Raw genomic sequence first — 15,523 nt, 5'->3', positions numbered from 1 at the left:
TAGGGACTCTTTGTGGATTTATTCCACGTTGGCCTTTTAAAAAGCGAAGTAGAAAACTTTAGTCAAAATTTGATCTCAGCAGGGATGAGGGCAGACAGCTTAAGCCGACTTACTAAACCTGATTTCCCACTTGTAGCACAAAGCCACCTTGTTTTAGGAGTTATCCGTTACAGATCCTGTTCACCAGAGCTTGCTGACCGTTACTAATTCTGAAATCTTGCTCTTCTGTTTTGGAAGCAATTCTGGCCTTTGGACTCAAGCATGATATAAACTGAACAAACCAACTGACTCTGCTTGTTGGTGCCCTATTAAGTTTGCTTCAATTGAAGGCTTGGTCACAAATTACAGCGAACACACATTCAATCCGTGGACAAGTGTACTGTTGCCCTTCCTACGTGCTTTGAGGAATTCTGTTACACTAAATGTCCAGCTGAACACTTGATTGGAAGGAGCTGTTTTTTTTAATTCCTTGCTTTTCACTACCTAAAGGAGTTCCAAAGCATCTTACACCTTTCCCTTCCACTCTGCAGGTGAGAGAGCTCTAACCAAATTGCTCTGCAAGAACAACTCCCTAGGAACTGTGACTAGCCCAAGGTCACCCAGCTCATTGCATGTGGAATCAAACCCAGATTAGGTTCTCCAGCTTAAGAGTCCACGGCTCTTAACTACATCACATTTATCCAGCCCCCCTCCCCCTTTTCATTGGTAAAGTAAATATTTTATTGTTCTGAAGCTGGGAGTCCAATGGCACCTTAAAGACCCAACTATGTTTTGTTCACAATATAAGCTTTCACGTACAAGCGCACTTAAGGTCTGAAGACGTCAGCTTGCACACAAGCTAAAATTGTGCCTTCAAAGGTGCCACTAGACTCAAAGCGAATGCTTGTGGCCTCTCCTACAAGCAGATGTTCATGTACACATGTGTTCACTGTTACATGGAACACAGCTAGCATCAGGGATAGAAGTTCAGATGTGCTAGGTACAACTTTATACTGTTTCCCAGTGCATGATAATAAAAATACCTGTAAGAATCAGAGATTAACCAGCAACCGTTTTACATTCAAGGGCTTGGCTTCTCCCTAAACAGCTTGTGTAGCATTGTGCCTTTATTACAGGATCCAAATCCTTCCCTACCTCTGTACACAAGAACTAAATTAACAGTTTAGAGCAGGGGTAGTCAAACTGCGGCCCTCCAGATGTCCATGGACTACAATTCCCAGAAGCCCCTGCCAGCATTCGCTGGCAGGAGCTCCTGGAAATTGTAGTCCATGGACATCTGGAGGGCCGCAGTTTGACTACCCCTGGTTTAGAGCAAGCAGGTATTAGCCCTTTTCACAAGTTAGGAAACATCTGGACAATCTACATAGGCCAGGGGTAGTCAAACTGGCCCTCCAGATCTCCATGGGCTACAATTCCCATGAGCCCCTGCCAGTGTTTGCTGGCAGGGGCTCATGGGAACTGTAGTCCATGGACATCTGGAGGGCTGCAGTTTGACTACCCCTGACATAGGCTGTACACAGCAGATGTTTCTGGGTTAAGCCTCAGGTTGCATTCAGATATAGACAAATTTATGCAGGTCCTGGGCCCAGTCCCCGTTCCCATTTGTAATACATGAGGGATGCATGTGAATTCCCTGTGTGTAGAACTGGCCTAGAATCCACTCCTAGTAGATCTCTCCACATCTGGCTACACGTATCCCCACCCTGACTTCTTATGCTAAGTGGCAGCTTGTGGACAGCCAATCACAAACTGCTGATCTGGATCAGACCAGCTATTATTGCCAACATCTGGAATGCAATATACTTTCAGGATATTTGACTCTCCTACCACGTATTTTATTTAATGTTTAAAGTGCATTAAATGCATTGCACCTTCCTTGATAGAAATCTGTACAGTACCTGGGCTTGTGTGTGTATGCAAGAGAAAGAGATGCCCATGAGGCTGGGAGTTCAATCCCAGAAGCCGGCTCAAGGTTGACTCAGCCTTCCATCCTTCCGAGGTCGGTAAAATGAGTACCCAGCTTGCTGGGGGGGTAAACGGTAATGACTGGGGAAGGCACTGGCAAACCACCCCGTATTGAGTCTGCCATGAAAACGCTGGAGGGCATCTCCCGAAAGGTCAGACATGACTCGGTGCTAGCACAGGGGATTCCTTTACCTTTAGCCTTTCTCAATCTTTTGACCATTGAGAAAGCCCTGAAACATCCTTCAGCCTTTGAGAAACCCCAGAAGTGGCACAATCGTGCAGAATATGGATGGGAAACATAGCTGTGGACACGCCCACTCAGGGCCCCTCTCCTTCCCACCCCCTCCTGGCTGAGAAAGCCTGGTCTATACCATGACACCTTCTCTCCCATAATAGTACCTTGGCTATTAATCCTGGACTTCAAGAGACCTTCTCACCCCCCAGTCTTGCCTTTGAAACATCCTTCACAATAAACAATGCATTGTCCTGTGGCCACAGAGGGCTGCTACTGCACACCATTTTACAGAGGTTTCTCATAAGAAAGGAGGCACCAGTCTACTTTCTGAGGCTTTAATCAAGGGTTCGGAGCTGGAGGTTTGAAGAGGCCCGTCTTCCGGAAGTATCTGACCAGGAACGGCACCGAGACTAAGGTGATGCTGATTCGGACCGGAGCAAACAGTTTGTGGATAGCGTAGGCCAGTACGAAAGTGCTTGTCCCTGCGGCCAACTTGGATTGTACAAGAGCTTCATCGAAGCCCAGATTGAAAAGCAGCGCGGTCATGTCCACTCCACTACAAGGGGAGGAAAGAAACAGGTATTGTAAGACCATTAAAGTTTTCAAGCATTTTTTAAAGACTTACGCCAAACTGCTACAATGAAAACATACGAAACGTTGTCTCACTTCCATTTCCAGGAGCTTATAGAGCAGGGGTAGTCAAACTGCGGCCCTCCAGATGTCCATGGACTACAATTCCCAGGAGCCCCCTGCCAGCATTCGCTGGCAGGGGGCTCCTGGGAATTGTAGTCCATGGACATCTGGAGGGCCGCAGTTTGACTTACCCCTGTTATAGAGATACAGGTTCAAATTCCCACATTGCCATGAGGTTTAAACATGTGACCTTGAGCCACTCAAAATGCTTTACACTGAAAGAGCGCATTGTTCAATGAAAGTCAGTACTGTCTACACACAGCGGCAACAGTTCTTCAGGTGTCTGGCTCAGGTACTACTGCCAGATTTGAAGATGGTGGAGGTAAAACTGGCCTAATCCAGAGCCCTGGCCCCAAGGAAGTATGCTTGGCCCCCCACCTGGTGGAACGAGGTCCCAGAGCACATCTGGGCCCTGCTAGAACTAACACAGTTTTGGAGGGCCTGGAAGATGGATTCTCTTCCACTAGGCTCTTGATGGGGGCCAGTGAAGCAGTAACGTCTGCAGGCCCTCTCTATCATTCCAGAACTGGAGATTCCAGTTCTAGAATAATCTAGTTGTTGTAGGAAATGAAAGGCTGGACTAGGCAGACCCAACAACTCCGTCCTTACACCTGACAAACTGATGTGGGAGAAAAAACATTATACGAAATGCTCACTGTCCCATAAACAATCACAGAAAGCTATATAAAACCCAATACCTTGACACGGCCAAGTAGAACATTCCCAGAGACATCAAGGAAATCCCAACATGGAACCCAACTCCTACTGCTCCGTATTCCTTAAAAACTTTCTTCAGCTGCTGGGATTTGTTTGGCTTCTGTCCATCCTCCTTGCTGGGATCGGGAACGGCATTTTCAGGGGATGTGCTGAGATCCTATGGATATGGAAAGAATTGGTGCTCTTAATTCAAATGCACAGGTTTGCGTTCAGACGTTGCATCAAGACTGCGTGCATGGGCTCTACATGAGAAAGGAAGACCAAGGCCCAGAAACAAACCCCAAATTTGTGCAAGCAGGGAAAATATTAACTCAGTGTAATGTCTGCAAACCCATTGTTTCTACACCAGTGGTTCTCAACCTTCCTTTAATACAGTTCCACATGATGTGGTGACCCCCAAGTGTAAAATTATGCCAGTATTCTTTCACAGACATTAAACCCAAACTGATCAATGGCGTGAAGTTCATGGTTGTATATAAATTGTTTTTTTCCCCTGGGGTTTCTCAGTTCAGTTCTGCCTCTTGTCCCACCATGCTGATCTCGCTCTTTTCCGCTTCTCCAGACAGATGAATGCTCTATCTCGATTCAACCCGGCCAAGCTTCTTGCCTTGCCATGACCCCTGTGAAAGGGTTGTTTGACCCCCAAAGGGGGTCACGACCCCTAGGTTGAGAATCACTGTCCTAGAGTGATTATCCTTTGCTTTCGAATTCTGATACTTTCAGAGAATTCAAGCTTAGTTACTCATAGTACATGCAGGGCTTTGTTCAAATCCTGGGCAGATTTCTATACCACAGTATATCACAAACACACAAACGCACACACCATCTATACTGTTAATATTCTGGCAGAGGGGAGAACAAGGGGTTCAGCAGAGAAAGGCCTAAGGCTGGGTTGGGAGACTCCTAGAGAGTTTGGGGGTGGTGCTGGGAGTGGCCAGATTTTTTTTATTTATTTACTGTGACTCTCAGAAAATATATAAACAGTCGTAACATCATAATCCTAAACAGTTGATGGGGATAACAGCAACAGCCAGGGACATATTGGATGTCAAGGTTGCCAGGCAAGGAGATCAGGTTGTAGGGAGATCCTCATCACTGGCGGAAGAGCTCCGTTTTGCAGGCCCTGCGGAACTGTTTGAGTTCCGATAGGGCCTTATTTTTGTCGGGAAGCTCCTTCCACCTGGTTGGGGCCACGGATGAGAAGGCTCTGGCTCTGGTCAAGGCCAGGCAGACTTCTGTGGGGCCAGGGATCACCAGGTTGTTGGAATAGATCAAGTGAGTCTGTCAGACAAGAAAACTTTTATTTTAAAAAGTTTCTTTAATCAGGAATAAAGACATCCATTCAAGGCATAGACAGAACTGGGGCTACAAGCATGAGGCTGCACATATAAAAACACCTGTACAGCCCTCTTTCCCCCCCTCCTATGGGAAGGTAGTGACCTGAATTTCAAAGGAAGAACAAACATTGCTGTAATCTCACTACAAAGGTGCAGGGAGGGAAAGCAGGGAGGAAGGGAGGCTGTGAGGGCAGAGCCATAAACCACAAACGCTGGAATTCAGACTTGAGGTGTGAAGGGAAGCAGGAACTGGGAAGCATCACAGACTAGGCATACATGACAGCTCTGAGAATCAACCACAATCAATATGGCAGCAATTCCAAAAGGATTCTGACAGCGTCACTCTTTGAGGAGTATATGCAAGCAGGCAGTCCTTGAGGTACGCAGGACCCTGACTATGTATGGCCTTGAAGGTGAGGACCAGTATCTTAAGCCTGATCTGGTATTTGATGGGTAGCCAGTGCAGCTGCTGGAGGATCTGGAGAACCACAATTTGGCCACTCCTGACTCTAAATTCTAAGTCAGGCTTTCTTGACAGCCCTAGAAGAGTTTCTCGAACGGGTGGGAGTTAATTTTTATACATTTTTAAAATTTGTTATACATTTATCAGGTGATTTGATCATTTATGGTCATGTTGACGTATCCACCCCGTTCCAAAATGGCCAATGGGAGGGAAGGGGAGGGGCCCCAGGTGGGCATGTGCTCAGCTCTGCTTCCCAACCATATTCTGCACAATCGGGGCATTTCTGAGGTTTCTCAAAACCTGAAGAATGTTTCAGAGGTTTCTCAATAGTAACAAAGTTGGGAAAGGCTGGTCTAAACCTTTTAACAAAACACAATATCTAGGAGTTGAACCCAAATCAGCGTCTGCTGTTGGCTTTCTCTCCAGGAGAAGCCAGTACCAGATCTGAAAGCACCTCGTCGGTTTGCGCTCAGACGAGTGTGCAAGCTAAGTCCCTGCTAATATACTGCAAGGAGTTTAAAAACATTACTTCATGCTTCAACGGCTCAGCCAAAGAGCGCAAATCCTAGGGGAGAAGAAGGCGCACGATACTGCTGCAGGCAGCATGACTGGTGATGCAGAACGCCATCTGACACCACTTAGAGATGCTCATGTAAAATAACTCAGTTCTCCATAAAGACCTGCGTTTTCCGGCCCCTGTTACGTTATGCGATCTGCTTGTAACACACGCAGAAGGCTCAGGAAAATGGAGCCCAGGGGACCTGCTGCTGTCCATGAGCCAAATGCTAAGCAGTCCCTTTGCTGAAATGATCCTGCTACTAGAAACAGATCCAAAAGAGTGAATTGTCTTAGGGCCCTAGAAGAAAAAGAGGAGAGTTGGGGGTTTTATACCCCACTTTTCACTACCTGAAGGAGTCCCAAAGGGTCTTCCAAACTCCTTCCCCTCTTTCCAGCCCCTTATTAGAGGCTGGTTGGGGGGATGGGAGGTCGAATAATTACCGTTATGTTTGTTCCATTTTCTCTGTTGTATGATTTTGTCGTCCTGTTTGTTTTTAATGGGGTTTTAAGTGGATATTTTGTAACCTGCCACGAGCCTGTCTCAGGTGCGGCGGGAAACAAATTTTAACAACAATAACAATAATGAGAAGAAAGAGCAATCTTAATCCGATCAGTCCGGGTTGGAAGGAGCTGGATCAGATCTGTGGCATTAGGTGCAGGGTTGCCAACCACCAGGTAATACCTGGAGATTTTCCATTATGACAACTGGAGAAATGGCTGCTTTGGGGGGGGGGGGGGTCCCTGCTGCTCCCTAAATTTTGCCTTTCTCCAAAATCCCAACCCGCAGCTGGCAACCTGAGAAGTAATTTTAAGACAGTTCTTCAGGGTCAAGCTAGATAACATACACACCAGCTGCTCACATCACGCGGCTCATGGTCTTTTCTCACATTTGTTTAGCAATGTGCCAATGCTCAGTTAGAGAGGCTAATTTATTCCAATGTTTTTAAAAAATCTCCCAACAAAAGAGACTGTGGGGTCTTTCAGTTACTACTGGACAGTCACGAGGAAAGGACTGACTGCTGCTTTTCAATTCAACAAAGAATTTTGCAGTCGCTGTGCCAGAAAGATGCACAATTTCGTTCTCGGTCCATCAGGACAATCGTCTTGGAACAGAGTCTAAATGTGTTCTGATGGACAGCCTGGGTTGCTCGGGATGGCCACAATCCACAGCACATGCAGACAAGCCCCTTCTCCTTACTCCCGGTCTCTCAGTGTACAGTCAAGCATTATCCAGGAAGAAAAAGAAGAGTTGGTTCTTATATGCTGCTTTTCTCTATCTGAAGGAGTCTCAAAGAGGCTGACATTCACCTTCCCTTTCCTCTTCCCACAACAGACACCCTGTGAGGCGGGTGAGGCTGAGAGAGCCCTGATATTACTAAAGAAGAAGAGTTTGTTCTTATATGCCGCTTTTCTCTACCAGAAGGAGTCTCAAAGCGGCTTACAATCTCCTTCCCTTCCCTTTCCCCACAACAGACACCCTGTGAGGGAGGTGAGGCTGAGAGAGCCCTGATATTACTACTCGATCAGAACAGTTTTATCAGTGCTGTGGCAAGCCCAAGGTCACCCAGCTGGTTGCGTGTGGAGGAAGAGTGGGGAATCAAACCCAGCTCGCCATCTTTCCCACACTTCCTTCACTCCTGAGGAAATCTCCACACCTCGAATAAGAGGGGTAACACCTCAACATCAGACCTGTGGGTGTCTAGCAGCCTGATCCCAGGTAAGCCTCTTTCTAAGGGACAAATGCTGCTCATCAATTATGGTTGGCAAGAATAAGGGGGGGTGTGTGGCTTTTCCAGAATTTTCTGCCAGACAATGTTCATAAATCCACACCTCTCTTCAGGTTTGGGAGATGATGGTGTCAAGATCCTATTCTCAGGTTCAAGTGTTCTTGCCATAAGCTGGGTTTTTTTTAATTCTTTTGCATTGTCCTATTTGATCTGTTCCTTTAATTCTGGGGTTTTGTTGACACCAATGAACTTCGTAGTAATTTTTCACAGAGCTCTTTCCCTGTTATCTCTTTCCTCTGGCCTTGGGCAGCTGGTGTAATCATTTTGGAGTGTGACTATCACCACTTTTGGTGGGCTGTTTAGTTAACATTTAGTTAACACAGTTAACATTCTTTGCACCTGCTCCTTGTGCACCAATACTGGATTGGCGGGGGGGGGGGGGGTCATGGGCAGCCTTGTAGGTTTTTTGGCTTTGTTGGAATTCAGTTTCCACAAGGAAACTCCTCGCACCTGTTTGTCTATTTCTACAAAGAAGAGATTCTGGATGCATCAAAAAGCCTGCTTGGTGTGCTAGTTTAGAGTGGCAGTCCAGATTATACTGGAAAGCCAGGTTTGATTCTCCACTCATCCTCCAGTTGTAGCCAGCTGGATGACTTTGGGCTAGTCACAGTCCTGTTAGAACAGTTCTCACAGAGCTCTCTCAGGCTCGCCTATCTCTGTGTGTATATAAATATATAAACTTATTATATTAGTTAAATATATATCCCTAACTGTATAAATATTTGCGCAGGCCCTCCTTGGTGGAGCCGGTCTGGCCTCTGCTTCCGGTCCCTGGAATACTATGGTCCAATCAGGCATCCTGATTGGGCCAGCCCCCTACATGCCCCAACATTCTAATCTGGTGAGCCAGGTTTGTTTTCCTCCACATGCAGCCATCTGGGTGACCTTGCGCTCATCACAGCCCTGATAGTGCTGTTCTCACTGAGCAGCCCTGTCAGAGCTCTCTCAGCCTCACCTCATAGAATCGTAGAATCACAGATTTGGAAGGGGCCATACAGGCCATTTAGTCCAACCCCCTACTCAACGCAGGATCAGCCCTAAGCATCCTGAAGCATCCAAGAAAAGTGTGTATCCAACCTTTGCTTGAAGACTGCCACCATCTCCTTAGGCAGCCTATTCCACTGCTGAACTACTCTGACTGTGAAAATTGTTTTCCTGATATCAAGCCTATATCGTTGTATTTGAAGTTTAAACCCATTACTGAGTGTCCTCTCCTCTGCAGCCAGCAGAAACAGCATCCTGCCCGCCTCCAAGTGACAACCTTTCAAATACTTAAAGATGGCTATCGTGTCCCCTCTCAACCTCCTTTTCTCCAGGCTGAACATTCCCAAGTCCCTCAACCGATCTTCATAGGGCTTGGTCCCCTGGCCCCAGATCATCTTCATCGCTCTCCTCTGTACCCTTTCGCAGGGTGTCTGTTGTGGGGAGAGGAAAGGGAAGATGATTGTAAGCTGTTTTGAGAGACCTCCAGGCATATAAAAACCAACTCTTCTCCTTCAAAGCACAGTGACACAGTTTTAGAACTGCTTTGGGCAAGAGTCCAAAAACGTTAAACAGCAGCCATAAAACACAGCTACTAGGGTTAAGGATTCTTCTCAGCCGCAATGCAATTTCCCAGCTGTTGTTTGCAAACACAGTTTGTTTGGGTTCTGAATGTTCAAAACCATTTCCTAATCCTTTCCTCACATTTCCTAATAACGTTTAAAACTTTTAGCAACCGAGGTCATACCAGGAAATCACAACAACCCAGCCAAGAAAGGGGCGGGTAGGCAGGAAATCTACAAACTCTGTATGTGGTCTAGAAAAGGGGTGGAGGAAGAAATTTGAGCCAGGAGCCTGAAGTGATGGGAGCCGGCAGCTGGCCAAGCCCTCTTTGCTCCACTGCTCTTCTTCCCTTCGCCACTGCTGCTCAAAATAGCGTCAAGAATAGCGTCCCGCTGAATACAACCAGGCCAGCAATTTAAGGCAGGGGTAGTCAACCTGTGGTCCTCCAGATGTCCATGGACTACAATTCCCATGAGCCCCTGCCAGCTGGCAGGGGCTCATGGGAATTGTAGTCCATGGACATCTGGAGGACCACAGGTTGACTACCCCTGATTTTAAGGGACGTGAGGACTTCATGGCTGCTATTGACGCATAAAAAATGGCCATGTCACTGAGCATTTCACAAGCATACAGGTTTCCAAAGAAGAGCAATGCTTCCGAGAAAAAAACAAAGCCCCAGCAGACCATAGCATTACGGAAGTCCAGTGGAAAATGCAAATGTGAAGCAGAAGGAGCAGAAAGTGAAAGCAAAACAAAGACGCCTCTCTGCATCCAAGGAGCATTAAAAGAACATAGTATATTTCTTAAGGGTGGTGGTGGTGGGGACCCCCTTTTTACATCAGTGAAGGCAGGCTGGATCCAGACCAGTTTTCTCGAAGGGCTATGGATACCTGGCCTACTAAGAAAGCAATACAGGAGCTTGGGGCAGGCACAGTTTAAATAAGACATTCCATCCATGCCCAGCCGCATGGGCAGGGGATGTACTGCCGTCATGTGATGTTTTTGCACAGTTCTTTGTAGTCTGGGTCCAGCTCCTCCCGTGTGCTGAACCTTCACTGCCAAAGTTTTGATTTATGTACACTTTAAGAAGAAGAAAAGCTCGTTTCTTTAATACCCCGCTTTGAACGACCTGAAGGAGTCTCAAAGCGGCTTACAAACACCTTTCCTTTCCTCTCGCCACAACAGACACCCTTTGAGGTAGATGAGGCTGAGAGAGCTCAGGCAGAACTGCTCTGCAAAAACAGCCCTAAGAGAACTGTGACTGGCCCTGGTACTGCAGATTAGAGTCCGCCGCTCTTAACCACTACACCACGTGGACTTCCAACACCTACTGATATGAGGAATTGACAAGTCAGCTGTTTGTTCTTCTTACACAGCAAAACATTAACATGCAACATTCTGCAAATGTGAATTGCAAAAAACTGAAGGAGGCCTTATTTTGCTTGATGCAATGCGCATTTACAGATAGCGAAGGTGTGGAAACATGTGGGAAGAGCATAGTTTGCTCCAAGAACCTGTCCTTTCTGCCCTGCACAGGACAATCCAGAGAAGACGACACCTGTACAGCATGCAATCATTGACACCTAGCCCAGACGGCATTTTTCCACCTGTGCCAAGCTCGGCTACTGGCGCCCTACCTGTCTCCGGAACGCTCGGCCACAGTCATCCATGCAACAGTCACTTCCAGATTAGACTACTGTAACTCACTCTTCGTGGGCCTACCCTTGTCCCCTGACTCAGAAACTACAATTGGTACAGAATGCAGCTTCTCGGGTCCTCACTGAGTCATCTTGGAGGACCCATGTCCAGGGGTTGCTGTGGGAGCTGCATTTGGTTGCCAGTTAGTTTCTGAAAGTATTGGTCTTGACCTTTAAGGCTATACGCGGCCTGGGTTCTGCCTACCTGCGGGACCGCTTATCTTCTTATGCCCCCGCAGGTCATTACGTTCTGCAGGTATGAATCTGTTGATCACAACATAATTAAACGAACATGTCATTCTAAAATACATACTGTTCTGTAGCCCAGGGGTAGTCAACCTGTGCTCCTCCAGATATCCATGGACTACAATTCCCATGAGTCCCTGCCAGCAAACGCCAGTTTGGTGTAGTGGTTAGGAGTGCGGACTTCTAATCTGGCATGCCGGGTTTGATTCTGCACTCCCCCACATGCAGCCAGCTGGGTGACCTTGGGCTCGCCATGGCACTGATAAAACTGTTCTGACCGGGCAGTGATATCAGGGCTCTCTCAGCCTCACCCACCCCACAGGGTGTCTGTTGTGGGGGAGAGGAAAGGGAAGGCGAATGTAAGCCGCTTTGAGCCTCCTTCGGGTAGGGAAAAGCGGCATATAAGAACCACCACTTCCTCCTCCCTCCTCCCTCCTCCTTCCCCTCTCTCCTTTTTCTGTCTCCCTCCCCTCCCCGTGGGAATCAGCGACCCTCAATCATGTTTGTGACTTAGTTGTAAACGCTAACTTCACGATTAAAGCACGCTGGCACAGAGGCGTGCCTGGTTCTATTCCAGATCTCTGCTAGCACCCGGGGTTTTCTAGATCTTGCTCAGAAGCACAGAACGATCCTGTTCATTACTAAACTCAGCTCCTTCCTGAGCAAAAACCCAGTGAGAAGGAAGGGCCAGTGAGGTGTGCAACCAGGAACCAGGTGACTCAGCCCTGCCCAAAAGCACGTGAAGAAATAATAATGCTGGTGTAACACAACAGCTCTTTGACCCAGATGGGCCAGGCTCAACTCATCTGGCTACATCTTGGAAATGAGGCAGGGTCAGCCTTTGTTAGTATTTGGATGGGGGACCACGGAGGAAAGCCAGGGCTGCTACCCAGAGGCAGGCAATGTCTAACCACATCTAGAGACCACGTTGCCATAAATTAACTGTGGCTAAACAAAATGCAAAGGACAGGCAGGAGCCTATAGGCCTAGGCAGAAAGGAAAGGAAGCACAGGCAAAATACATTTCCTCCCTAGCTGAACTAAAAGCTCCATGGTAGGCAAAGGGGTGAATGTCACAGAATCCCAAAGTTGGAGGGGTCACACTGGCCATCTAGTCCAACCCCCTGCGCAGTGCAAGAACAACTTAAAAGTATCCATGATAAGTATCTGTTCATCACTGCTTGAAAACTACTAGTGAGGGGGGACTCACCACCTCCTTAGGCAGCCAGTTCCCCTACTCGGACTCTGCAAGTCAAAGTCCCTGACCCGCCAACATGGGAATAATAACGCTACCGAGCTACCTTACAAGACTGTTGTGCCGAACACTCAATCAGGTTACTGAATATCGTTATGAAGCACAGGGCGCGTAACTGAATCCCCGAGGACCCTTCCGCCCATATGCCAACGGAGGGTGCTAGAAATATTTCCAAAATGCAGGGTTTCAACTGGCTTGAACCCCCACCCAGCCCCCGGTCTCCAAAGCTTTCCGGCTGCATTGGAAGAAGCAAGTCGGGACTCTGGAAAGCTCCCTCACCAGCTGACCATTGGGGTAGTCAACCTGTGGTCCTCCAGATATCCATGGACTACAATTCCCATGAGCCCCTGCCAGCTGGCAGGGGCTCATGGGAATTGTAGTCCATGGACATCTGGAGGACCACAGCTTGACTACCCCTGGAAGATGCTCCCGGCTTCTGGCTCTTTCCTGCTGCTACAGACCCGTCTGGAGGGGCTTGCCCTCTGCACATGCTCGGCGACTGTTCTCCGCGGGCTTCCCCACGTCCCCGGGGTGAGGCGATCCCCCCCCCCTGGCCGAGCGGCACCCACCTTGTGCCCTCCGAGGCTGCCCTTGCGTCCCCCGCCGGGCAGGTGGGCGCCGGTTGCGCGCAGGGCGTCGTCGGGGCGCAGGCGGCAGGCAGCGGCCCGCTCCATTGCGGGCAGGCGGAGAGGCAAGAGCAGGAGCCACGGCGGGTTCTTCTCCTTCGGGCGGCTTGGCTGCCCCGGGGAGCCGTCGAAGAGCCAGGCGGCCGCCCGCAGGCTGCTCCGCCCGCCCGCTTGCCGCAAGGCGCAGCTCCGGGCGACCAGCCGCAGCAGCCGCGGCGGGAAAAGCGCCGCCGCCAGAGTGCAAGGCTGGCCTAGCCCGTGCATGGCCGCGAGCAGCCAGGCAGCCAGACGCAGGCGCTCCCCGTCCACCGGAGCACCCAGCGGTCCTCCCCCTGGAGGCGGCAGATCAGGCCCGGCAAGGGAAGGGAAGGGAAGGCAGAGCGCAAAACAGCCACCCACCGCCTGCTTGGCTGGCAGGCAGGCAGCTTCCCTCCCTCCCTCCTCCTCCTTAAAGGGGCAGCGCCGCCTGCAAGCTGCCGGAGACGAGGCAAAACTCGCTTGTGCAATTCCGCTTGTGGAATAGGCTGCCTAAGGAGGTGGTGAGCTCCCCCTCACTGGCAGTCTTCGAGCAAAGGTTGGATACACACTTTTCTTGGACGCTTTAGGATGCTTTGGGCTGATCCTGCGTTGAGCAGGGGGTTGGACTAGATGGCCTGTATGGCCCCTTTCAATTCTATGGTTCTGTGATTTGGTGGTAATCGTCCAGCCCGCCCACCTATTCTGCACACAATGGATAATGCACTTTCAGTGCACTCCGGAAGTAGACTTTCCTGTTCCGCACAGGAAAATCCGGCTGCCAAAGCACATTGAAAGTGCATTGTCCTGTGTGTGCGGAATGGTGTTTTGTGTGCAGCAAGGAGGAAAGGCACTCTGCACGCGCTCCGGGAGCCCATGTTCACTGCAGAAATAAGAAGGGGCTGGTTTATCGGGAAGGGTCGCCAGCTCAAGAGGTGGGAAGGTTCCCGGAAGGGCCTTAGTGGAGCAGCATGCCGGAAAGTCCCCCCCCCCCTCTTATGCAGTGGCTTCTGTTTTCTCCAGGGTAACTGATTTATGTTGTTGGGAGATAAATGTTAACTCCAGGAGATCTCCAGGCCCCACCTGGAGGCTGACAAGCCCTTTTCTCAGATGAGATTTGGAATAGTGTGTTGGTTAGATAGTTCAGGATAGTATGGGGGCATTCCTGCCCCCTCTCTGCATGATTTTGGGCCTTTGACGTGGTTTGTCTCTTAGGCTGAACCTCCTTCCAGGGTTGGTTCAGTTGTTATGGCTTAAGTAAGAGGCCTTCCCGTCATTTTTCACCTCCTCTGCCTTCTGATAACCCCTGGAGCATCTATAGCAGCCTCTTTCAACCTTTTGACCCTGAAATGTTTTAAGGCATTCAGGTATCACGTCGCATACACAAATAAAAATATAAAGTAAAATAAAATATATACAAATAAGCATAAAATCCAGCCCCCATCTCCTTTCCTCACCCCCACACCACTTGGCCCACATATGCAAACAATAATTTTAAAATGCCTTTCCCCAATCATGACAGCCCCAGCCCCAGAGCTGGCAACCCTATAGCCTGTCAGTTTTGACATCATAAAAACAAACAATATGAAAATGGGCCGTTAAAAACAAGTTACTAAAAACAACCTGTGGATGTCCTAAAATGATGTCCCTAAATATTGAATCATGGTTGGAAGGGACAATGTGGTCATGTAGTCCAACCCCCTGCTCACTGCAGGATCAGCCTCAAGCATCCAGGAGAAGTATGTGTCCAGCTGCTGCTTAAAAACTGCCAATGATGGGGAGCTCCCCACCTCCTTAGGCAGCCAATTCCACTGCTGAACTATTCTGTGAAAAATTATTTCCTGATCTCTAGCCCATATTGTTCTACATGTAGTTTAAACCCATTCATGTGGGTCCAGTGCTCTGCTGCCAACATGAACCTTTCCCTGCCCTCCTCTAAGTGACAATCTTTCAAATATTAAACACAACAATCCTATCTCTTCTCAACCTCCTCTTCTCCAGGTGGAACATTCCCAAGTCCCTTAACCTATCTTCATAGGGCTTGGTCCCCAGGCCCTGGATTATCTTTGTCACTTTCCTTTGAAATCCCTCAATTTTGTCCACATCCTTTTGAAAGTGAGGCCTCCAGAACTGCAAACAGGACTCCAGGGCTCATTCCGCTCGTGTAGGATAATGCACTTCCGATGTGCTTTTACAGCTGGATTTTCCTGTGCAGAACAGGAAAACCTACTTTGAAAGTGCATTGAAAGTGCATTAACCATTGTGTGCAGAATGGGCCCAGGCATATCCTTCCTTGAGACAGATAGTAAAAGCTACGTTTCGAGTGGGAATCCTTCTGTTCAAAGCCAGGGTCCAAAGACATAAATGTAAGCCTCAGGCTAGCCT

General features: G+C 48.7%; 1 protein-coding gene across 1 annotated transcript; it reads right to left on the bottom strand.

Annotated features, from left to right (window-relative positions):
• Positions 1–2,519: 2,519 nt before the first annotated feature.
• On the bottom strand, positions 2,520–13,494 carry FAM210B (family with sequence similarity 210 member B). Its single transcript, XM_077335667.1, has 3 exons — positions 13,067–13,494; positions 3,592–3,767; positions 2,520–2,756 (listed from the first exon to the last, which is right to left on the bottom strand). The coding sequence occupies exons 1-3, from the start codon at positions 13,385–13,387 to the stop codon at positions 2,540–2,542; spliced, it is 714 nt and encodes a 237-aa protein (XP_077191782.1). The 5' UTR covers positions 13,388–13,494; the 3' UTR covers positions 2,520–2,539.
• Between the last annotated feature and the right edge of the window lie 2,029 nt (positions 13,495–15,523).

This window comes from Paroedura picta, chromosome 4, assembly GCF_049243985.1.
Source record: "Paroedura picta isolate Pp20150507F chromosome 4, Ppicta_v3.0, whole genome shotgun sequence".
NCBI classification, from domain to species: Eukaryota; Metazoa; Chordata; class Lepidosauria; order Squamata; family Gekkonidae; genus Paroedura; species Paroedura picta.
This window is presented reverse-complemented; position numbering and strand designations above follow the sequence as displayed.